Source organism: Salmo salar, chromosome 01 (genome assembly GCF_965601325.2).
Source record: "Salmo salar chromosome 01, fSalSal1, whole genome shotgun sequence".
NCBI classification, from domain to species: domain Eukaryota; kingdom Metazoa; phylum Chordata; class Actinopteri; order Salmoniformes; family Salmonidae; genus Salmo; species Salmo salar.
The window spans coordinates 134717026-134743389 of record NC_138291.1 but is presented as its reverse complement, the minus strand read 5'-3'; the positions used below and the strand labels follow the sequence as shown (position 1 = coordinate 134743389).

General features: G+C 42.6%; 1 protein-coding gene across 2 annotated transcripts in view; it reads left to right on the top strand.

The window, feature by feature from the left end:
* The window catches only part of LOC106561256 (dymeclin), a 167273-nt gene that overhangs the window by 79679 nt on the left and 61230 nt on the right, over positions 1–26364 (top strand). For both annotated transcript variants that reach the window (XM_014125013.3, XM_082978818.1), the window contains 3 exons: positions 1831–1956; positions 6308–6421; positions 6547–6641. In XM_014125013.3, the coding sequence (XP_013980488.2) occupies positions 1831–1956; positions 6308–6421; positions 6547–6641 (335 nt within the window). The remainder of the gene's footprint in view (positions 1–1830; positions 1957–6307; positions 6422–6546; positions 6642–26364) is intronic.

Below are 26364 nucleotides of genomic sequence, written 5' to 3'. Positions count from 1 at the left end.
CACATAGCTTTTTTTTCGCACTATTGGTTAGAGCCTGTAAGTAAGCATTTCACTGTAAGGTCTACACCTGTTGTATTCGGTGCACGTGACAAATAAACTTTGATTTGACACACTGCTGCATCAAAACACAAACGTGAGGACGTGCTCAGTTTATTAGGTACAAATTTCAAATCTTGTTGGTCACGTTGTCCGGCACCACGTTCTCCTAACGGAAACTCTGAAATGTACTCTGGGTAATCTGAGTCATCCTCATTGACTTAGTTCTTCTTTTTTCTCTGCTGACACAGTGGGGCACAGTAGACAGCTGGTCCTGTGGGGTGTGCTGTGACGTCACCTCTAAGCAGGTTTTAAATGTATTAGGGAGCGTAGAGGGGGGAGTGCCACAGACCATTGCTCTGCAGGACCCACCTGTGACAGAGGATCACTCCCACACACAGTGGAACCATGCTTGAACAAACACACACACACACACACACACACACACACACACACACACACACACACACACACACACAGACACACGGGTGGACACACATAGCGCTTCCCGAAGCACCCCTCTGTGGAACAGTGCTGGAGGCCTAAACGAACAAACACACACTTTCTCTTAGTGCAGTCTGGGATGCAGTGTGTTGGGATGTTGGATTCGTGTCAGAGCTTGCTCAGTGCACTCTGCCTGCTTATTCTGCAACAGTGTCAGTCTGCACAGCAGGAATGCAGGATTTCACAATAGAAGTTGACGGAATGGCTGTTGAACCATGGCAGTTAAACCATCAAACAGAAACACCATGCAGACACGTACCCTGGAGAAACACCATGCAGACACGTACCCTGGAGAAACACCATGCAGACACGTACCCTGGAGAAACACCATGCTGACACGTACCCTGGAGAAACACCATGCAGACACGTACCCTGGAGAAACACCATGCTGACACGTACCCTGGAGAAACACCATGCAGACACGTACCCTGGAGAAACACCATGCAGACACGTACCCTGGAGAAACACCATGCAGACACGTACCCTGGAGAAACATCATGCTGACACGTACCCTGGAGAAACACCATGCAGACACGTACCCTGGAGAAACACCATGCTGACACGTACCCTGGAGAAACACCATGCAGACACGTACCCTGGAGAAACACCATGCAGACACGTACCCTGGAGAAACACCATGCAGACACGTACCCTGGAGAAACACCATGCAGACGCGTACCCTGGAGAAACACCATGCTGACACGTACCCTGGAGAAACACCGTGCAGACACCCTGGAGAAACACCATGCAGACGCGTACCCTGGAGAAACACCATGCTGACACGTACCCTGGAGAAACACCATGCAGACACGTACCCTGGAGAAACACCATGCAGACACGTACCCTGGAGAAACACCATGCAGACGCGTACCCTGGAGAAACACCATGCAGACGCGTACCCTGGAGAAACACCATGCAGACGCGTACCCTGGAGAAACACCATGCAGACGCGTACCCTGGAGAAACACCATGCAGACGCGTACCCTGGAGAAACACCATGCAGACACGTACCCTGGAGAAACACCATGCAGACACGTACCCTGGAGAAACACCATGCAGACACGTACCCTGGAGAAACACCATGCAGACACGTACCCTGGAGAAACACCATGCAGACACGTACCCTGGAGAAACACCATGCAGACACACACACAGTAGACCAGGACATCCTGGAAAACAGTGTAATTTGTTAGTGAGTGGACTATCCTGGCTAAATAAATACATGAAAATACGAATAGCCAACGCACATGCTAGTTCTCTAATTATTTTACTCCTTCCCCTCCTCCTCAGGTGATGCCCATCCTCAAGATCCTGTATCATGTGGAAGACAGGAACTCTCATCACGTCTACATGGCCCTCATCATCCTCCTCATCCTCACTGAGGAAGATACTTTCAACAGATCCATACATGAGGTGGTGAGTACTGACCCCTCACTCTAACCCTCGTCATCCTCCTCATCCTCACTGAGGACGATACCTTCAACAGATCCATACGTGAAGGGGTGAGTAGTATCCATGATTGATTGAGCGCTGAAAATGTACTCCAGTGTCACACAGAAATTATGCACACCAGTAATTGCACTCCTATGACAGAAGGGACACAGCCCTGCAAACAACGTGTATTCCCTTTCAGCACATTCTAGTTATAAACGTCTGAGACATTTCTCTGAATGAGGTATGATTTCTCAAACGTCAGAACATGTGCCATTTCAGATAAGAACAGTACATTCTATTTATTTATTTATTTATATTTTTTTTCACCTTTATTTAACCAGGTAGGCTAGTTGAGAACAAGTTCTCATTTGCAACTGCGACCTGGCCAAGATAAAGCATAGCAATTCGACACATACAACAACACAGAGTTACACATGGAATAAACAAAACATACAGTCAATAATACAGTAGAACAAAAGAAAACAAAAAGTCTATATACAGTGAGTGCAAATGAGGTAAGTTAAGGCAATAAATAGGCCATGGTGGCGAAGTAATTACAATATAGTAATTAAACACTGGAATGGTAGATGTGCAGAAGATGAATGTGCAAGTAGAGATACTGGGGTGCAAAGGAGCAAGATAAATAAATACAGTATGGGGATGAGGTAGGTAGATAGATGGGCTGTTTCACAGATGGGCTATGTACAGGTGCAGTGATCTGTGAGCTGCTCTGACAGCTGGTGCTTAAAGCTAGTGAGGGAGATATGAGTCTCCAGCTTCAGAGATTTTGCAGTTCGTTCCAGTCATTGGCAGCAGAGAACTGGAAGGAAAGACAACCAAAGGAGGAATTGGCTTTGGGGGTGACCAGTGAGATATACCTTCTGGAGAGCGTGCTACGAGTGGGTGCTGCTATGGTGACCAGTGAGCTGAGATAAGGCGGGGCTTTACCTAGCAGAGACTTGTAGATAACCTGTAGCCAGTGGGTTTGGCGACGAGTATGAAGCAAGGGCCAACCAACGAGAGCATACAGGTCGCAATGTTGGGTAGTGTATGGGGCTTTGGTGACAAAACGGATGGCACTGTGGTAGACTGCATCCAATTTGTTGAGTAGAGTGTTGGAGGCTATTTTATAGATGACATCACCGAAGTCGAGGATCGGTAGGATGGTCAGTTTTACGAGGGTATGTTTGGCAGCATGAGTGAAGGATGCTTTGTTGCAAAATAGGAAGCCGATTCTAGATTTAATTTTGGATTGGAGATGCTTAATGTGAGTCTGGAAGTAGAGTTTACAGTCTAACCAGACACCCAGGTATTTGTAGTTGTCCACGTATTCTAAGTCAGAGCCGTCCAGAGAAGTGATGATGTGCGGGCAGTGATCGATTGAATAGCATGCATTTAGTTTTACTTGCGTTTAAGAGCAGTTGGAGGCCACGGAAGGAGAGTTGTATGGCATTGAAGCTCGTCTGGAGGTTAGTTAACACAGTGTCCAAAGAGGGGCCAGAAGTATACAGAATGGTGTCGTCTGCGTAGAGGTGGATCAGAGAATCACCAGCAACAAGAGCGACATCATTGATATATATACAGAGAAGAGAGTCGGCCCGAGAATTGAACCCTGTGGCACACCCATAGAGACTGCCAGAGGTCCGGACAACAGGCCCTCCGATTTGACACACTGAACTCTATCAGAGAAGTAGTTGGTAAACCAGGCAAGGCAATCATTTGAGAAACCAAGGCTGTCGAGTCTGCCAATAAGAATGTGGTGATTGACAGAGTCGAAAGCCTTGGCCAGGTCGATGAATACAGCTGCACAGTAATGTCTCTTATCGATGGCGGTTATGATGTCGTTTAGGACCTTGAGCGTGGCTGAGGTGCACCCATGACCAGCTCTGAAACCAGATTGCATAGCAGAGAAGGTACGGTGGGATTCTAAATGGTCGGTCATCTGTTTGTTAACTTGGCTTTCGAAGATCTTACAAAGACAGGGTAGGATAGATATAGGTCTGTAGCAGTTTGGGTCTAGAGTGTCACCCCTTTTGAAGAGGGGGATGACCGCGGCAGCTTTCCAATCTTTGGGGAATCTCAGATGATACCAAAGAGAGGTTGAACAGGCTAGTAATAGGGGTTGCAACAATTTCGGCAGATAATTTTAGAAAGAGAGGGTCCAGATTGTCCAGATTGTCTCCCTCTGTCTATTTCATTCTTCATTATTTCTTTCTACTCAGCTTGTCAATGAATTCGCCGTGTATTTGAACAGAGAGCCTTTAAACCACTTAGCACACGGTGCTTGACGCCATTCTGCTCTTCCATTACATTCCAGTTGTGTGAATCATTTTTGACATTTTAAAGTCATTCCTCTCTCTGTACGTGCGGAGCCTATCGAGTTTCAGTCTACTGGCTGGGCTGCATATGAATTTGTCTCTGTCTACGTCCCAAATGGCATTATCCCCCATATAGTGCACTACTTTTCACCAGGGCCCATAGGGCTCTGGTCAAAAGTAGTGCACTATATAGGGAATATTGTGTCATTTGGGAACCCTGTTTGACTGCAGCAGGAAATCCTACAGCCTAGGCTGTGGCTGCCAGCAGACCTCTCTGAGTCTCTCTGTTTTGGATGAAAATCCATTTCACATTGGTCTCTTTGCTGTTGACATGTAATTTCCAGCAGTACTTGGTTCAATGTAAACCAACCACAGTTAGGCCAGCTCTCAATATTCAGATGGGTGTTTTTCATCATAGAAAAATCAATGCGGAAGTGCTTTAATGCTGTTGTGGTGTTTTGGAGCTGTGAGTTGAGCCTGGGATTAGACTGCCATGTTGGTCTCTGTTTTGTCCATCAGTTGCTGATGGTTGTCACCCAGTGCCTAAGGTGCTGTGTCACTGTGACTCCATTTAGTGTCTCCAGACTCGGATCATGTATTCCTACACACATCACAGCTAGGCTTCTACAACCTCTGTTGCATTTGATAGTACAGACTTGACCATGGCGCAGCCTAGTAAATTTCACAAATGATCTCTTTGAAGTCTAAATTTGTGATAGTTTGACACTACAAAATAGGTCTTTAAATAAGGGCATTATTCTATTTCTGCATGTTAGTGAAAAAGAAGGTGCGATCTCAAATGCATTATTTAATGTGTAATTGTGTGTGTGTGTAGATTTCTTTTTCAGAATCTATATCCTTTCCCAACATTAAGTAAGGCCAAACCTTATGACATCCTGTCCTGCCAACCGTTACCAAGACTTACTTTACTTCTGACATGAAGTGCTGTTACCGTGGTCGCTAAGCACCCTGGAAACACAAGGTTGACAACCAGAAGTAATAGGCCTACTGTAGTAATGCAAAAAGAGTCGAGCCATCAAGTTGCATGAAACACTTACAGTAAATGTCTTGTTTAGGAAAGAGGGGGAGAGGATTTTGTTATTTGTGTTTTACAGAGAAAAAAAGTTATTTGTGATCAAAACGGTGATAGCTACTAGCTAGGGTTATAACTTTTCCTCTTAATTTGTACAGTACCAGTGTTTCTACTTTATTCATTTAGAAGTGGCGCGCCACTGCTAGATTGTTGCCGCCATGCCAAACATTATTATTATTATTTATTTTTTGGGATAGAAAAACTTTCAGTGTAAACCTTAAATGACTAAAACCAGACCAAGTTTGTATCAAATTTAATTGACCTATATGTTTTATATATTTGAGAACTAGAAATCGCCTAAATAAAAGCTAAAACAATGAAACCAATCAAATAAAACTATGAATTTAGGAGTACTTTTGCCATGGCTGGCTTACCGACCGGGCACGCAAGGCACATGCCCAGGGGCCCCAATTGTAGTCCCCATTGATTTTGTTATAATGTTTGATCATAAGAACACAGAATTAGCCATGGCAAAATGCAACATTTTCTCTCCGCTCCATGGAAAACATTTATAAAATTGCAGGAAAGTAGTCCCTTTTTGATCCAGAAAAAAACCTTGCACACCTGCCTGATAATATGGTATGGTCCCATATATAGGCTATGGTAAAAAAGTCAGCCCTAAAATATTTTTGGGGCAATATGTTATATGCTCATGTCTGGGGAGGATTATAGATAGATCAGAATCCTTTGATTTTCATTCATTTTGGAGTATAATGTACCTTTAAAAAGTCACCCGAAATGACCTTCTCTCAGTCCTCTCTCAGTCCCAAAAAATATCCCCCCCCACCCACCACTCCCTCCACGACCTTTGCCCCCACTGCTAAAAAAATTAATATTAAATGCTGAGTAGTTACTCACGCTCCTTCCCTCCCTCCCTCTTTCTCTTTCTCCCTCTCTCTCGGTCGAACTCCCTGTCTCTCAGGTATTAAAAAACATAACTTGGTATTCAGAGCGTTCATTAACAGAAATCTCCCTGGGTAGTCTACTCATCCTGGTGGTCATACGCACCATCCAGTTCAATATGACACGGACCAGGGTGAGTACGCACACACATACACATATATATCTTCACATACACTCTCCTAGCTTTGTTTTCTCCCAAGATCGTCTCAATGGAATTCCAGGTAGGTCATTGCACGTCTTTCATTTCCTCTCTTCCAGGATAAGTACCTGCACACCAACTGTCTGGCTGCCCTGGCCAATATGTCTGCCCAGTTCCGCTGCCTACACCAGTATGCAGCCCAGCGCATCATCAGGTGAGGCTACAGCTCCGTCCTCCATAGAACTATTGCTGACTGTCAACACAGCCACGGGTATGGCCAATGCTTGTTGATGGGTATAGATATGATCTCAACTCGAACTAAAGCCTACTGGTAGATTGCGAATTGTAGAGGTTTAGTAGGTCTGTCCAGCACCTTCTGGTGTAGATATTCCAGGGTTGTGTTTTGTGCTGAGTGGGAAAGACCACCTACAGTGAGGGGAAAAAAGTATTTGATCCCCTGCTGATTTTGTATGTTTGCCCACTGACAAAGAAATGATCAGTCTATAATTTTAATGGTAGGTTTATTTGAACAGTGAGAGACAGAATAACAACAAAAATATCCAGAAAAACGCATGTCAAAAATGTTATACATTGATTTGCATTTTAATGAGGGAAATAAGTCTTCTTAGCTACTGATGTTGCCGTGTTCCCTCACCAAGGCAGTAGAGGCGGAGAAAAACAAAGGTTGGATTGATCGTCCTCATCAGAGAGGATTTAAATGAGTCATTTGATTACGCTTTTGTTTTCTTCCTTGACTCATGGCCTACAGTACCTTCTGTACTGAAGTCTGCCACTATTCAGTCACAAACATTACCAAACAAAACGTTTTTCTTTTTATAAGGTCTACCACAGAGGACCAACCCTTGCCAAATCACCACACTAGTATGCAAGCATTAGCATGGATTGATTCACAACACATCATTTCAACATTTCCATAACAACTGTGTAAAATGACTAATATAGTCGATCGTTATATTGGCCGATTATCACATTCCAATCCATTTCTTGCAGATTGACGCAGTGCTTCCAGATTGAAAACAGTGTTTTAGATCGGCGCTTTGGAAGAGTAGCTGGTTAAGTCCGACGTAAAATGACTATCATTATATTGGCAGATTATAGCGTTACAATTTGCAACGCACTGATTTCAGATTGAAACCATTTTTTAAAGATTGGTGGATTGGAAGTACAGATGGGTTAAGTCATACACATTTCCCTTAATGCCAGTGACCGTGTTGGTTTGGTGCATGACGGAATTAAAGACAAGAGCATATAAAGTAAAAGGTCAACATTTAAGGGTAATAATTGTGCGTATTTATTCTGTTTTGTAAATGATCCTGTAGGGTGGAGTGGAAGTATTTTATTTGGTGATTATTTGATGTGTGATTGAGTTAGTGGTTTCGTTTGGCTCCTCTGAATGCCTTGACGACTTGAGATACATAGCAACAGACTCCAGATTGCCTTGGTAGCTTTACTAAAGCACACAAACAAGCTTAGACAAACACGTGTATAAGAAAACACACTCACTCAGTCACACGAACACTTACTCCACCCTGATGATGGAATAAAGTTGGTGGTCATAACAAGACGCACAATTAGTGGGAATGTGCATGGGATTACGTGCTTTGTGTTTATTTTGACTTTCTTTTACTCGCTTTTTATTTTTTTAAACAATTGATATTAGATATTTCACTGGATGTACAGATCCAACTTATGCCAACGTCTTCGTCAACTGCAGCCTTTGTAATACTGTAGCCTAGGTCTATTGCTCATCGCGTGGCTCACCACATATTACACCACTGGGCTAGCTGTCATAGATCTGTGGTTGGCTCTCAATAAAGACATCACGTCTTCAGGTTGTGTATTCTGGCTTTGAAGCAGTCAGTCAGTCAAGGAAGGTAATGGTTATGACTCCAAGCTGTTGAGAGGGTGGAGATTTCTCCTGACTTTGTGGTTAGAAGTTAACTATATGAATGAATGGGAATGTGAAGGGCTTGCCCAGTGACTCACCCAGATCATTGTTCCAGATGAGCCCTGGTTAGGAGCACACACTCCACTGGTCATACTAACACACATACTCCCTTTCAATGTTCGCCCAGAACAACCAGACAAGTGCATGGCCTCTCCTCTTCCTCTCATCAATTCATTCAGGATCATTTAATGCTGTTCGTGACCACGGGGAAATGGAAACAGAAATGCATACACACACACTCCATCGTGTTTTATTATTACTAAGAGAGTAGCCTAGCTGACACAGCCTTTCTTCAAATTGTATTAGTCACATGCGCCCAATACAACAGGTAGACCTTACAGTGAAATGCTTACTTACGAGCCCCTAACCAACAATGCAGTTTAAAAAAAAAATATACGAATAAGAAATAAATTAAGGTCTGGTTTGGGATGTGGTGGTGGAGGGGAAGGTAATGTAGTACATTCATGATTTTCCCTGGGAGGAATTTCCTCCAGGAATTTTTGTTGGTCTATATATTGAGGCAGCAGAGGGTGAAAAGGCTTTCTTTCCACTACATTAGTGAGCCCCCCTCCACCCTTTCATTTCTCTTTCCTCACTCCTTCCTCTCTTTCCTGAAGAGCAGTGACATGGATGTGTCAGTAGCTACACTGATTTGAGCATTAGTCGGTAAGAGGCTGTGGGTTCAATTCCCCGTAGGCATCACATACAGATTCACATACCAAAAAAGGTATGGACTCATTGTACTGTAAGTCGCTTTGGTTAAAAGCATCTAAGATGCATATATTATTATTGTTATATAATAGTTCCTACACTGATTTGCTTGTGCATCTCTGCATCTCAGCCCCATTTCAGATGCCACCACATCTTGCCTCCTCTCTTCTACATCATCTTTCTACATGTTTACAATTGAGTCATTTAGGAGACGCTTTTATCCAGTGTGACTTATAGGAGCAATTAAGGTTAAGTGCCTTGCTCAAAGGGCACATCGACAGATTAGTCACCTAGTCAGCTTGGGGATTTGAACCTGCTACATTTCAGTTACTGGCCCAGGGCTACCTGCCGTCCTACATGTATCTAATTTCACAAACAAAGTAGAAAATACTACTGTGTTATATAAGAGCATGTGAAGTATGTCTATAACTCCAAGCCTCAGGCAAAGCATTGGTTATACTTTTACATTTTAGTCATTTAGCAGACACTTTTTATTCAGAGCGACTTACAGTAGTGAGTGTATAAGTATTTTCATGCTTTTTCCTACTGGTCCCCATGGGAATCGAACCCACAACCCTGGCTACACAGGGCTGTTACATGAACACTCAATGTCGTAAAGGAAAGTTATTCCAATGATTTTACTGCATGCTCAAGGCTAAAGTCAATGTTAGATTTTCTTGAACTGTCAAGTGAGAATACTTTGCTGGAGTCAATCACAAATTCCAATCTTCAATCTTCCTTTCTCACCTTTCTGACCGTAACCCAAACATACTATGCTAAAGTATTTTACAAAAAAAAAAAAACACAAACCAGACATTTTTTTTTTAAACGAAATTGGAGAAAACAAATTATTTTATATATTTTTGGTCCTTTTTTCCCTCCTCCCCTTTTCTTTCAGCTGCGCCAGCCTCCACATATGGAGATACTTGTATGTTCTGGACAATATGTATTTCCCCCACTCCAGTTGCAGTCACCACTAACACTGGCTGGTTCACCGCGTGCGACGCACTAGGAGAGGAGCTTGTGCACTTTACTTGCTCGCTCATTTTCAAGTCCTATGCTTCCAGGTTTTACCGGACTCTAAGACTACTAGTCTTTTGCTGCCCTCTCTTCCTGCTTCTTTTAAATGTTTCTATTATCTTTCTGTCCTACTGATTGCTGCATGAGCACAGCATCATTTGTATTGCATCTTTGCGTGCTGGAATGATTCACGGATAGTGGACTCGCTGAATGGATCCAAAATGACCCCCTATTCTCTAGTGCACCACCTTTGACACAGATACATTCTACACATGCATGTTCTATGTAAAGCCGTGTCTGTCAGTCAGTGGTGGTCGGTGCATTTAAGATGAGTGAGGAAAAAAATTATATTACAGCATATTGGATGACTGTCATTCATATTCCATTCACCCAGTTCAATGTAACAGCAATATTTTTAGGCTACTACACGATACTCAAATTTTCCTATGCCCATCACGAGGTTGCTACAACCTAGCTTATGAATGAAAGTTTACAAAATAGGTGCATACAGGTTGAGAGAAAATGTTGAGGTGTCATTCAATCCCGCCTTGCACACTCTTGTCTGCATCTAGCTGATCTATGGTGTAACTATTAATCCAACAGTTGTAAACAAGAGTTTCTATTTGACAAATTCTGGTATGTTTATCGCCATTTAATTCCATTTGCTTCTGTTTAAGAAACATTTTTCAACAGAATCGGTGGAATGAATTCAACCCTGATAACACATAAACACAGTTCACTTTCATACCAGCCACGTTGTATTCCTTCTCGCATCGATGCGATCTTCTCCTCTCACCTTTTTTCCCTTAACTTGTGGACTTCAATGCACAACACATCAGCTGTGTAACCAGGCGAGAAAATCTTTCCAAGCCAATCCATATCATAACCGCTACACACAACCTACATCATTGTCACCATATTATATCAAGTAATGTCATAGTCAACATAGCTAATAGAACTAATGTGTTAGTAAACCCGCTAAAATCATGCAGTAACGTTAGTGTACAAATTAGCACTGAAACTGGTGGGTCCCGGTGGCAATACATTTGTTAAACCAAAACCTTACCTTGAATTGGAAGAGTTCCAGTGTTGTGTTGGATAGTCTTAGCCAGCTAGCTAACATAGCATCCCTCTGTTTGAGCATGGTGCTTGAGTAGGCTAAACTAGCTAGCTGCATTTGCTAGCTAAGTAAGTGAAACTAAAAGTGAGAACAGAAAAAAAAGACAATTTCTGTCTATCTTGCTTCTCCGTTTTGGAAGAGATGTATTTGTTCAAAACTGTATAACTATTTTCTTTCTCTCTCTTTGAGTCAACTACTCACCACATTTTATGCACTGCAGTGCTAGCTAGCTTATGATTTCAGTGCTAGATTCATTCTCTGATTCTTTGATTGGGTGGACAAAATATCAGTTCATGCTACAAGAGCTCTAATAGGCTGGAGGACGTCCTCCGGAAGTTGTTATAATTACTGTGTTAAGTCTATGGAAGGGGGTGAGAACCATTTTTTTATTTCACCTTTATTTAACCAGGTAGGCAAGTTGAGAACAAGTTCTCATTTACAATTGCGACCTGGCCAAGATAAAGCAAAGCAGTTCGACAACATATAACAACACAGAGTTACACATAGAGTAAAACAAATATACAGTCAATAATACAGTAGAAAAATAAGTCTATGTACAATGTGAGGAAATGAGGTGAGATAAGGGAGGTAAAGGCAAAAAAAGTCCATGGTGGCAAAGTAAATACAATATAGCAAGTAAAACACTGGAATGGTAGATTTGTAGTAGAAGAAAGTGCAAAGTAGAAATAGAGATTATGGGGTGCAAATGAGCAAAATAAAATAAATAAATACAGTAGGGGAAGAGGTAGTTGTTTGGGCTAAATTATAGATGGGCTATGTACAGGTGCAGTGATCTGCTCTGACAGCTGGTGCTTAAAGCTAGTGAGGGAGATAAGTGTTTCCAGTTTCAGAGCTTTTTGTAGTTCGTTCGAGTCATTGGCAGCAGAGAACTGGAAAGAGAGACGGCCAAAGGAGGAATTGGCTTTGGGGGTGACCAGAGAGATATACCTGCTGGAGCGCGTGCTACAGGTGGGTGCTGCTATGGTGACCAGTGAGCGGAGATAAAGGGGGACTTTACCTAGCAGGGTCTTGTAGATGACCTGGTGCCAGTGGGTTTGGCGATGATTATGAAGCGAAGGCCAGCCAACGAGAGCGTACAGGTCGCAGTGGTGGGTAGTATATGGGGCTTTGGTGACAAAACGGATGGCACTGTGATAGACTGCATCCAGTTTGTTGAGTAGGGTATTGGAGGCTATTTTGTAAATGACATCGCCAAAGTCGAGGATCGGTAGGATGGTCAGTTTTACGAGCGTATGTTTGGCAGCATGAGTGAAGGATGCTTTGTTGCGAAATAGGAAGCCAATTCTTGATTTAACTTTGGATTGGAGATGTTTGATGTGAGTCTGGAAGGAGAGTTTACAGTCTAACCAGACACCTAGGTATTTGTAGTTGTCCACATATTCTAAGTCAGAACCGTCCAGAGTAGTGATGCAGGACAGGCGGGCAGGTGCAGGCAGCGATCGGTTGAAGAGCAAGCATTTAGTTTTACTTGTATTTAGGAGCAGTTGGAGGCCACGGAAGGAGAGTTGTATTGCATTGAAGCTCGTCTGGAGGGTTGTTAACACAGTGTCCAAAGAAGGGCCAGAAGTATACAGAATGGTGTCATCTGCGTAGAGGTGGATCAGAGACTCACCAGCAGCAAGAGCGACATCATTGATGTATACAGAGAAAAGAGTTGGCCCAAGAATTGAACCCTGTGGCACCCCCATAGAGACTGCCAGAGGTCCGGACAACAGGCCCTCCAATTTGACACACTGAACTCTATCAGAGAAGTAGTTGGTGAACCAGGCGATGCAATCATTAGAGAAACCAAGGCTGTCGAGCCTGCCGATGAGGATGTGGTGATTGACAGAGTCGAAAGCTTTGGCCAGGTCAATGAAAACGGCAGCACAGTATTGTTTCTTATCGATGGCGGTTACGATATCGTTTAGGACCTTGAGCGTGGCTGAGGTGCACCCATGACCAGCTCTGAAACCAGATTGCATAGCGGAGAAGGTGCGGTGGGATTCGAAATGGTCGGTAATCTGTTTGTTGACTTGGCTTTCGAAGACCTTGAAAGGCAGGGTAGGATGGATATAGGTCTATAGCAATTTGGGTCAAGAGTGTCCCCTCCTTTGAAGAGGGGGATGACAGCAGCTGCTTTCCAATCTATGGGAATCTCAGACGACACGAAAGAGAGGTTGAACAGGCTAGTAATAGGGGTTGCAATAATTTCGGTGGATAATTTTAGAAAGAAAGGGTCCAGATTGTCTAGCCCGGCTGATTTGTAGGGGTCCAGATTTTGCAGCTCTTTCAGAACATCAGCTGAATGGATTTGTGAGAAGGAGAAATGGGGAAGGCTTGGGCGAGTAGCTGTGGGGGGTGCAGTGCTGTTGACTGCAGTAGGGGTAGCCAGGTGGAAAGCATGGCCAGCCGTAGAAAAATGCTTATTGAAATTCTCAATTATAGTGGGTTTATCGGTGGTGAGTTTCCTATCCTCAGTGCAGTGGGCAGTTTCCTATCCTCAGTGCAGTGGGCAGTTGGGAGGAGGTGTTCTTATTCTCCATGGACTTTACAATGTCCCAGAACTTTTTTGAATTTGTGTTGCAGGAAGGAAATTTATGCTTGAAAAAGCTAGCCTTAGCTTTTCTAACTGCCTGTGTATATTGGTTTCTAACTTCCCTGAAAAGTTGCATATCACGGGGGCTGTTTGATGCTAATGCAGAACGCCACAGGATGTTTTTGTGTTGGTTAAGGGCAGTCAGGTCTGGGGAGAACCAAGGGCTATATCTGTTCCTGGTTCTAAATTTCTTGAATGGGGCATGCTTATTTAAGATGGTGAGGAAGGCATTTTTTTTTTAAATAACCAGGCATCCTCTACTGACGGGATGAGGTCAATATCCTTCCAGGATACCAGGGCAAGGTCGAGTAGAAAGGCTTGCTCGCTGAAATGTTTCAGGGAGCGTTTGACAGTGATAAGTGGAGGTCGTTTGACCGTAGACCCATTACGGATGCAGGCAATGAGGCAGTGATCGCTGAGATCTTGGTTGAAAACAGCAGAGGTGTATTTAGAGGGCAAATTGGTTAGGATGATATCTATGAGGGTGCCAGTGTTTACGGCTTTGGGGTGGTACCTGGTGGGTTCATTAATAATTTGTGTGAGATTGAGGGTGTCAAGCTTGGCTTGTAGGATGGCTGGGGTGTTAAGCATGTCCCAGTTTAGGTCACCTAGTAGCACGAGCTCTGAAGATAGATGGGGGGCAATCAGTTCACATATGGTGTCCAGAGCACAGCTGGGGGCCGAGGGTGGTCTATAGCAGGCGGCAACGGTGAAAGACTTGTTTTTAGAGAGATGGATTTTTAAAAGTAGAAGTTCAAATTGTTTGGGTACAGACCTGGATAGTAGGACAGAACTCTGCAGGCTGTCTCTGCAGTAGATTGCAACACCGCCCCCTTTGGCCGTTCTATCTTGTCTGAAAACGTTGTAGTTAGGGATGAAGATTTCAGAGTTTTTGGTGGACTTCCTAAGCTAGGATTCAGACACGGCTAACCATGAGCCTCCTAGGTTATGTATTGAAGTCAATGTACCCAGAAGCTAGCTGTCCTCAGGCTACAACATGTTGCTACCCTACAGAGTGCTGCTGAGGCTACTGTAGACCTTCATTGCAAACAGTGTTTTAATCAATTATTTGGTGACGTGAATATATTTAGTATAGTTTTATCTAAAAAGGATCATTTAAAAAAAAGTTTTACTATTTTTAATTTAATGAAATTCACTGAGGATGGTCCTCCCCTTTCTCCTCTGATGAGCCTCCACTGTTGCCAGTGCTGTAGACTAGGGCTGAGTTTTGCAGTCAGTCAGTGTGGCAGAGTCTTTGTGCTGGTGGGGATCACCAGGTGTGCCTCTCAGTCTTATTAATACCATGGCTACAAAAGGCGCCATAGAATCTTAGTTACCCTACAGACAGACTCAGACCCAGGCCTCTTAGCCAGCACTGGTAATCAAATCTCAATACGCTTTTCAGTACCTCAATCACCCCACATAAAGCCAATGATAAATGGACTCCGTGACCTGCATCGGATGAATGGTGCTGACATGTGGAGCAGGTGTACATCTCAGCTCAGTACTGCATTTATCCAGCTAGGTTCTTTGTGCAACAATTTCGGAGATTCTCTCCCATTTGGTCTAGGTATATGTTTTTTTTTGTGCCCGAGTCTGCTGATGCGAGAGAGAGAGAGGGAAAGAAAGCAAGTGGGTGTGTGCATGTGTGCGTCTGTACGTGTCTCTGTCTGTGTATGTGTGTATTTGTGTGTGTGTAGGTGAGCGTGTATGTGTGTCCACACTGCTCACCGGTGGCCAGGCAATTTGGCTCTCTCTCGGTAGGTCAATCTGACACAGCTTCCAGGCGCTGTGTCTAGACTAGACATGAACAATATAACAGGTTGCCATGCCGCTGATGCTAATACAATAGTGTATGGCAGCTAGTGCCCTGCCCAGCCCTGCCCTGTCAATCAATTAGTAAACAAGTGTGCCCCCTCCATCTCACCACCTTTATAAAAAGGCAGTGGCTGTGGATCAGACTTTTCCCTGATCTTTTTTTTCTTCCTCAGACTTAAGGACCCGACGCTACTGCTTGTGTGCGGATCACGTTCTCGGCATGTGTTTATTCTCTACTTTACACAGTCTCTGCTCTACTCGTAGAGAACAGGCTACTCAGGCTCGTTTAATAAAGTTATATCAAAGCTGAATCAATGTCTGCAAGATCACATAATGATAGTATTCTACATAACAAAACCGAATATAGTAGCATAGTATAACGTTACTGCAAGACAAAAACACCACGTCATTTCTCTCTCGTGGCCAAACTCAACAACGCGCGCCACTAGGCAAGATACACAGGTAGACTATGCTATAGTTTTAACACCATCTGCTCTAAAATTAGCTCACTTTACAAGATCATTCAAGTCATGAAACTGATTGAGATCAAATGGTTGGTATGCAGATGCTGCATGGACATTTCACCGGTAAAACTTGAAGAATTATCATTCCCGATTGACAGTGAGAAATATGGAGGGAAGGAGACCACAAAAATGTGTGAGTAAATTAGAGGTAAATAAACACCTGGCCAGAACGTGATCTGCACATGTGCAGAAACTTCAGGGCCTTTAGTCCAGGAAAAAAACAGGTCCGGGAAAAGTCTACAACCACTCCCATTTAAAAAAACACAGAGACCTCATAACAAAGGATGTTTGTTCCCCTTCAGTTTTTCCCCTTAGGCTTTCAAAGAGGACACAGCTTCAGAACATGCCCAGACGTTAAATTAACTGAATAAACAATCTCAGATCTCAGTCAAAGCCAGCATAGTGTGTCTATGATTTGGAAACAACGAAAACAAAACTGAGCATGGCCATATCTCATTCATTTTACCAAGTGTGTCATATTTTGGAATCAACAAAAACACACACGCCATGTAAAAGCCCCAATGAAATACTATATTTTTTATATGACATACCCAGTGTGTATGTTTTAGAATCAACAATTAAACAATAGTACATGAGGCTATGTGTTATGACATTTTTATCATGGCTGTGATGTGGTCATATCCACGAGGCGAAGCCGATTGGTGTAGACCACCACAGCCATGATAGAAATGTCATAACACATGGCCTCGACTGTACTATTGCTTTTATACAACGGGTTACCTGCATTAAAAATCAAGATTATTTCCCAAACTATCAATTTTGAAACAAAAACATGATGCTACATTCACTAACACTGGTTGTCAAGTGACATTTTAGGTGTTCTCTAGTCATTAGTTATTTTCCTATTGACTGCCATGTAAAGCAAAACTACCCAAATTCTGGTTGATAGTTCCAGAACATTGGTTTCTAGGGACGCTGTCCATGGTTCTGAAAACAGTGCACATCTGGTCTATGCATAGGAAAATGTTATGTCAGATGGAAACATTGTAGGGGCACTGTCCATGGTTCTGAAAACGGCGCTGAAACATTGTAGCAAAGACAGCAGATCAGAATAGAAACCACAATTACACTTTTTTTCAGATGGTCACAGCATCGACAGCTATTAATTTGTGATACACATTGAAATGCACATTTCCATTCAGTGTGCAATTAGTGAAGTACTTGTCTAGTGCTGGGGACTCAAGCACAGCTGGCCACCATTTCTCAGGAACAACTGCCTTGTTGTCGCACATAGCTGTTAGGATGTTACTCCATCTCCTTCTGTTATCCATGGACGGCTTCCAATAGCTCCTAAGAGAGCTTTCAGCCCTGTGCCCGTTCACATACTCTGGCCTCCAGACCTGCATCAGAGAGCTGCTGGATGGTAGTTGTCCTGATGCAGTGTTTGGTTTACCTACGGGATGTGCCAGCCTCCTAGAGAGAGAGCGAGCAATTAATAATGACAATAGGACAATGATTCTATTCATGTTTATTATATTCATATACTGTATAGTAGCCTAGCTATTTTAACAAAATGTTATACCTTGCACAGACGTGGCAGCATTGATGAAAGAGTGTTGAGTCACATTGGCTCTATGGTATACCACATGTTGTTGTCATCGGCGAGCTTTCGTCTGGGGTGTAGAGAAAAGGCTGGGTCATGTTCAGGTAATTTAGTGATTTTTCTAGCGATCGAGCAAATCTTGTTCCCTAGGTTTTCATACATGCAGCCACAACGATTCTCTCGGTCTCTTTCCATTGGATTTTTGTGGTTCTTGGTTTCTTCATTGAAACTCAGTGTTGCCTATCTCGATCCATTTTTGTCCTCTTTTATTACGAATGAGTCTGGCTTCAGTTTGTGATTTCCTTTGTTGCCTCTTCGGCCAAAGGCAACTGCAAGTCAAACCTCACCTTATACAGTAATCCTCTAGGGGTGGCTGGGCTCAAGGCTTTGGACTCGCAGAGGATTTTTAGGTCCTGCTGTGTTATAGCTGGGTGGTGGCTGGTTCTGTCCCTGCCCTCCCTTCTCAGCTTTTTTATGATACTAGCAAAGATATTGTTTGCGTTCAGGAACTCAGTTTCTCTCATCTTGCACCAAGGCCGGTCCAGTGGAGGCTCATTTAATTGGCAGTTTAGGCCTACCTGCAGTCCAGCAATGCTGCTGATTCCATATCAGTTTCCTTTAGCAGTCCTTGCGGTGGCGTAAAAACTCGGGAGAATATTACCCTTCTCCTGTTTTGAAACAGTTGCCAGATCGATGTTTATCCCCTTTTCTGACAGCTATTTCAGAAAGCACTTCACTGACTGACCTTCATGTCTTAAAGTAATGATGGACTGTCGTTTATCTTTGCTTATTTGAGCTGTTCTTGCCGTACTATGGACTTGGTCTTTTACCAAATAGGGCTATCTTCTGTATACCACCCCTACCTTGTCACAACACAACTGATTGACTCAAACGCATTAAAAATGAAAGAAATTCCACAAATTAACTTTTAACAAGGCACACCTGTTAATTAAAATGCGTGCCAGGTGACTACCTCATGATGCTGGTTGAGAGAATGCCAAGAGTGTGCAAAGCTGTCATCAAGACAAAGTGTGGCTACTTTGAAATATCTAAAATCCAAAATATATTTTGATTTAACACTTTTCTGGTTACTACATGATTCCATATATGTTATTTCATAGTTTGGATGTGTTCACTATTATTCTACAATGTAGAAAATAGTAAAAAAATAAAAAATAAACCCTTGCATGAGTAGGTGTGTCCAAACTTGTGATTGGTACTGTAAATACATTTGCAAAGATTTCTAAAAACCTTTTTTTCTTTGTCAATATGAGGTATTGTGTGTAGATGAATGAAATAAAACAATTTCATCCATTTTAGAATATGGCTGTAACGTAACCACGTGGAAAAAGTGAACGTGTCTGAATACTTTCCGAATGCACTGTATGTGTGTTTTTCCATGTGTGTCTGTGTGTCTGCCTGCCCTGCTCCTTCCCCTGCTCCCTGCTTCCTGCTCCTATGTGTTATTAGGCGGTGAGCTCCCCTGTGTATTCCCACACGGCTGTTTACTCGTCTCTATTTGTTATTGTTGAGCATCAGCCACCATCTGCTCTGCTGTTTCTAGTGGGTTTAGAGAGAGAGACTGAGCTAGGCAATGTGTGCATCCCAAATGGCACCCGATGCCTTGTGTAGTGCACTATATAGGGAATAGGGGGCCATTTGGGGGGACACTGTATTTTTCATGGGTAGGGGCATGTGGTGGTAGACAGCTCAGTACTGCATGAGGAGCCTAGGCTGAATTGATTTAATTATTTATGTTCTGTGGTCCAGGCTGAGTACTCTGAGATAGAAGAGAAAGATTACAGGAATGTTACTAGAAAAAAATGGTTGTTTGATTCAATGGTGGACTCGGCGCCGATGGTATGCCAGTTGAAGCTGGTTGCTTAGAAATTGCATGCAGTAAGTCTAAGGTGTATCTATATTATATTTTCTACATCATATTTTTTTGCCAAATTATTAAAAAATCTATCATATTGTTCCCCCTTGGTTTATAAAGACGATAGAGAAAGAGGATGTGTCTCAGTCTGTGTATGTTGGCGTGTGGTCTGTAGCCTATGTTGTCAAGTGTTGTGTATATTGATGCGTGTGTGATGTGTGTTGATCCATGGTGGCCTGTACTCAAGGTCAGTGGAGTAGACCATGAAATACTTTTATTTTTGTATTATTATAATTTTTCTACTTTTTACCTCTTTTTCTCCCCAATTTCGTGATATCCAATTGGTAGTTAGTCTTGTCCCATCACTGCAACTCCCATACGGATGGCCGATGGTCGAGAGCCATGCATCCTCCGAAACACGACTCTGCCAAGCCGCACTGCTTCTTTACAAGTTGCTCGCTTAACCCGGAAGCCAGCCACACCAATGTGTCAGAGGAAACACTGTACAACTGGCGACGTGCCAGCATGCATGCGCCCAGCCCACCACAGGAGACTCTAGAGCGCGAGGAGACAAGGACATCCCGGCTGTCAAACCCTCCCCTAAGCCGGACGACGCTGGGCCAATTGTGCACCGTCTCGTGGGTCTCCCGGTTGAGGCCCAGGTCACACAGCCGTGATCGCACCCGGGTTTGTAGTGACGCTTCAAGCACTACAATGCAGTGCCTTAGACCGCTGCGCCACTAGGGAGGCCGACCCTGAGAGACTTAATGATGTACAGTGCCTTGCAAAAGTAGTCATACCATTTTGTATTTCTTAAAACATTTTGTTGTTACAAAGTGGCATTTAAAAAATGTGTCAACAATCTACCCAAAATACTCTGTCAGAGGAAGATTATTATTTTTTAGATTAATATAAATTAAATATAGTCGTTGCAGAAATTTTCCGCTGCCGGAGTCAATACATGTTAGAAACACTTTTAGCAGCGATTACAGCTTTGAGTCTTCTTGAGTAATTCTTTAAAGGTGCAATATGCAGAAATCATTCTGCCATTTTCTGGTTGCTAAAATTCTCACAGTTTGCCTATTTTAAGTTTGTGCAAAACAAGCAATGCATAGTGTAGAGAGTCATTGTACTATCTAAACCACTGTGTAATATCTTTCCAATAAGCAAAAATATTGTATTTTCAGCTGTTTGAAGCTGGTGTACAAAAGCGAAGTAAAAGATGCAAAAACTTAAGAACAGGAAATATAGAAATAGCGCACATAGAACCGATCTACCGCTTCTTAAATTTGCTGTCAATGAAAATGAGAGGTCTTTAACTCACATTTCTATGTGAATTTGGTCCGGTCGCCCCAAAAAAGCTACATATTGCAGCTTTAAGAACTGTCCTGCAGCTCAGTTCAGAAGGATGACTATCTTTGTGTCTGGGTGGTTTAATACATAATCCACAGCATCATTATTAACTTGACCATGCTTAAAGAGAGATTCCATGTCTGATTTGTTATTGTTACCCATCGATATACCTATCACTGCCCTTTTGAGGTGCTTGAAAATCTCCCTGGTCTTTGTAGTTGAATCTGTGCTTGGTAAAAACAAAGAAAAACACTCCAGGCCACTCTGAAACTACATAGAATGTATGTAGAAGTTATAATGGATCTATATATATATATATATTTTAAACTGCCCTTTTTCTAGCCCTCAAATAGATTTTAACAAACAAATCAGTAAAAAAAATCTTTGCGGCCCTCCGTTGAATTTCTAAATGTGGCTGTCAAGCCCAAAAGTTTGCCCACCCCTGTTATAAGTTTACCAATAGAACAAGGATTGGTTGACATCCATATTTTGTTACACAGAATCTATTTGATGATTTTGGAGAAAACTGATGTGAGTAGTAACGTTAGTCTGATGTCTGAATGATATTGGGTACCAAACATGTACCTGCATATGTAGTCAGGATCCGTCAACAACGAACATGGTCTGCAACTCTAAAGAATATTATTGAATGATTTGTTTCAGAATAGATAAGATTTTCACCTGTTTGTTTGTTTCGACCTTGCCTTGCCAGCCTGCATACTAAAGATTCAAGCATCCCTTGCGCAGCCTTGTTATCATGCCATTTACTTCTTAGTACTACCAGTCTCTCTCTGCGTCCCAACTGTCACCCTATTCCCTTTATAGTGCACTTCTTTTGACCAAGGCCTATACAGCTCTCACATAGAGTTAGAGGACTCACCTTTGTATCTATCCTGTTATGGTGTCTGACAGCATAGTCAGCACCATTGAAGCCTTATCCATTTTGAAGTGGTCAATTTTCTTCTTATTTTGTAGATCGAAAAAAGCATAAAGCAAATATTTGTGATTTACCGCAACCTGCAATGTTGGGGTCCTGAACCAAATCTTATGTCATTGATTTATTGTGGTCATTAGATGGTAGTGATATAACTTAAAGACATTTACAAACCATATTTAACACAAGTTGAAGAAGAGAAGGCTCTGATCATTGGCCCAACCCATAGGAATCCTCACCCAGTTGACTACTTTAAAATGGTGGAAGCCCTCAATGGCATTGTCTATGCTACAATGCATTATATCCATGAGTCCTCTAACTAACTCTATGGGCTCTCGTCAAAAGTAGTACGCTATATAGGGAATAGGTTACCATTTGGGATGCATATGTCTTTTATGTACGTCAATCCATCAGGATCCTCTACATCTTTCACACAACAAACTTTTTCTTTGTTCTATTATTTTCTATTATATTTAGCTGCACTTGTATCTGTGAGGCTTGTTTGCCTTGCTTTAATTCCCCTGGTTGCGTTGTTGTTTGTGTTATCATGCCTTGTGATGATGATGCCTTTGTTTGGAATGATTTGTCAAGACAGCAAATGTGTAGACAGATGGATGAAAAGCATATGCCAAACCACCAAATCTGCAGTTGAATGAGTCATACAAGCCTTATCTAAAGAATCCATACATGAATAATCCATAGATGTACGTAGCTGGAGCTTCTGTCTGCATCCCAAATGGCCCCTTATCCCCTATTTAGTAGACCTTAGAGCTCTGGTCAAAAGTACTGCACTATGGGGTGCCATTTGGGATTCACCTTATAGTTTCTAAATAATGCTACTGAGTAATTGCTGTATTTTCTCTCATTGGGAATCTGTTTTGTAAAAATATATTTTATAACATATATGTGGGTCTTTCTATAAATAATGGGTCCAAAGTGTGACTTTGGGATCAACATTTCAAAATGGTTAATATATGCCAATTGGCCCATAAGTCAACCTACTGTAATAACAACCATATCCTTTAAAATTGCAGGTGTAACATGGAAACCAAAATGCAGGGTTCGTACAGACATTGGCAAGTCAAATTCATGGACTTATAATTACTTGGATGTACATTTTATATTGTATTGCTTTTATAGCCTATAGAACAAAAACTCTCCCCAAAAAGTATGCAAAAAGTGTCAGAAGTATGCATTACCACTTTATGTGGGTACTTTTGGCAATGAACTCGTGCATACCATTTTTATGTCTCTGTGTCCAGTATGAAGGAAGTTACAGGTAGTTTCGTTACAAATAGACTTCCAGTCATTGCGCAAATGCTAGTTAGCACTGGCTCGCGATACGATCTCTAACTTCCTTCATACTGGACACCGAGGCATAAATATTGTATCCACAAGTTCATCTGAATCTTGGGAAGTAGATAAAGGGCCTCGTTGCCAAAATCCCAAAGTATCCCTTTAAGACTAATCCATTTTATAGGCCTCCCCAATGGCACTATGCATTGGCATTCAAATTATTATTACTTTCTATGTAAATAATAGGTTAACGAAAGTGTCTACATCTGTCACAATTAGAAATTATTGGATATTTATATAGGATCAGGAGAGCTTATAAATCGGCTACAATCATTTCAAAGGCTTTTCAAGAATCAAATTTAGGAAATGTCTGATTTTCAAGGTATTCCAGTAGGCCTATTTGATTTTCTGAGTTACTTGTTGTTACATTCTAATGTTGTGCCGACCAAAATAAATTTGCACAGTATTTCAAGTGATTGCTTTAGATAATTGAACAGAAAAAATGAATTGAAAAAACTATCTCTGATCAAATTGGTAGTCCACCCAGTGGGTGTGTTTTCTGGGATTGAATAAAATCTTTTAAGTGCTCACAAGGGAGCCACACCCGCAAACCTCATTTCGCACATGCATAGGGTAAGTCTGAATACCAAATATTGAGAAGTACTTAAATCAAAATGCGTAAAAAAGGCATACATTTACTAAGTCTGAATCATCCCCATTGTGAATATGCCCACTAGGCTACTATGTAATTTGTCATTACTATGTAATTTATTATAAGTATCAAGTTAAGGTGACTCTTCCCGTTAGAAACATTCCATTGTCCAATCGCATACATTATTTTGAATGTATGTGCCCATGAAAGTTGTTTTCACGCCATAACATAAGGAGACATGAAATGGTACGTAGTTAATCCGTTCTACCAAATTTCTATCAACATGTTAAATGTGCAACCAGAGGAAAAAAAACTCTAGACCACCTTTACTCCACACACAGAGACGTGTACAAAGCTCTCCCTCACCCTCCATTTGGCAAATCTGACCATAATTATATCCTCCTGATTCCTGCTTACAAGCAAAAACTAAAGCAGGAAGCATCAATAAAGAAGTGGTCAGATTATGCATATGCTAAACTACACGACTGTTTTGCTAGCACAGACTGGAATATGTTCCGGGATTCTTCCGATGGCATTGAGGTGTACACCACATCAGTCACTGGCTTCATCAATAAGTGCATTGATGACGTCGTCCCCACAGTGACCGTACATACATACCCCCACCAGAAGCCATGGATTACAGGCAACATCCGCACTGAGCTAAAGGGTAGAGCTGCCGCTTTCAAGGAGCGGGACTCTAACCCGGACGCTTATAAGAAATCCCGCTATGCCCTTCGATGAACCATCATACAGGCAAAGTAACAATATAGGACTAAGATTGAATCGTACTACACCGGCTCCTACGCTCGTCGGATGTGGCAGGGCTTGCAAACCATTACCGACTACAAAGGGAAGCACATCCAAGAGCTGCCCAGTGACACAACCCTACCAGACAAGCTAAATTACTTCTATGCTCGCTTCGAGGCTAGCAACACTGAAGCATGCATGAGAGCATCAGCTGTTCTGGACAACTGTGTTATCACGCTGTCCGTAGCCGATGTGAGTAAGACCTTTAAACAGGTCAACATTCACAGGGCCAGATGGATTACCAGGACGTGTACTCCGAGCATGCGCTGACCAACTGGCAAGTGTCTTTACTGACATTTTCAACCCTGTCCCTGACTGAGTCTGTAATACCAACATGTTTCAAGCAGACCACCGAAGTCCCTGTGCCCAAGAACACTAAGGTAACCAGCTTAAATTACTACCGACCCATAGCACTCACGTCTGAAGCCATGAAGTGCTTTGAAAGGCTGGTCATGGCTCACATCAACACCATTATCTTAGAAACCCTAGACCCACTCCGATTTGAATACCGCCCCAATAGATCCACAGATGATGCAATCTCTATTGTACTCCACACTGCCCTTTCCCACCTGGACAAAAGGAACACCTATGTGAGAATACTGAGCACGCCCCCATTCTCATCAATGGGGCTGTCGTAGAGCAGGTTGAGAGCTTCAAGTTCCTTGGTGTCCACATCACCAACAAACTAACATGGTCCAAGCACACCAAGACAGTCGTGAAGAGGGGACGACAAAGCCTATTCCCCCTCAGAAAACTGAACAAATTTGGCATGGGTCCTCAGATCCTCAAAAAGTTCTACTGCTGCACCATCGAGAGCATCCTGGCTGGTTGCATCACTGCCTGGTATGGCAAGTGCTCGGCCTCTGACCGCAAGGCACTACAGAGGAGAGTGCATACGGCCCAGTGCATCACTGGGGCCAAGCTTCCTGCCATCCAGGACCTCTATACCAGGCGGTGTCAGAGGAAGGCCCTAAAAATTGTCAAAGACTCCAGCCACCCTAGTCATAGACTGTTCTCTCTGCTACCACACGGCAAGCGGTACCGGAGCGCCAAGTCTAGGTCCAAAAGCCTTCTTTACAGCTTCTACCCCCAAGCCATAAGACTCTTGAACAGCTAATTAAATGGGTACCCAGACTATTTGCATTGCCCCCACCCCCCCACTTTTACACTGCTGCTACTCTATGCATAGTCACTTTAACTCTACCTACATGTACATATTACCATAATTACCTTGACTAACCTGTGCCCCCCGCACATTGACTCTGTACCGGTACCCCCTGTATATAGCCTCGCTACTGTTATTTTACTGCTGCTCTTTAATTTATTTTTTACTTAACACTTATTTTTCTTAACTGCGTTGTTGGTTAAGGGCTTGTAAGTAAGCATTTCACCTGTTGTATTCAGCACATGTGACAAATACAGTTTGATTTGATTTAAAACGTATTATAACTAACAACACTGACATAAATGCATGGAAAGAAAAGTTATTTTATGTCAAGCGATTTTGGACATGTCTGTCAAGACTCCAACCACGAGAAAGGGTTTTAAATTGTTTTTAAATCAACTCGTGAATTGTATTGAATGTAGCTATGTTCCCCTGTTATATCTTAATGTAATGACATAACAAAAAATGGCAGATTATTATCAATTTATCAACAGCAAATAAGTTGTCCACCGCAGGAAATCCTCAGTGG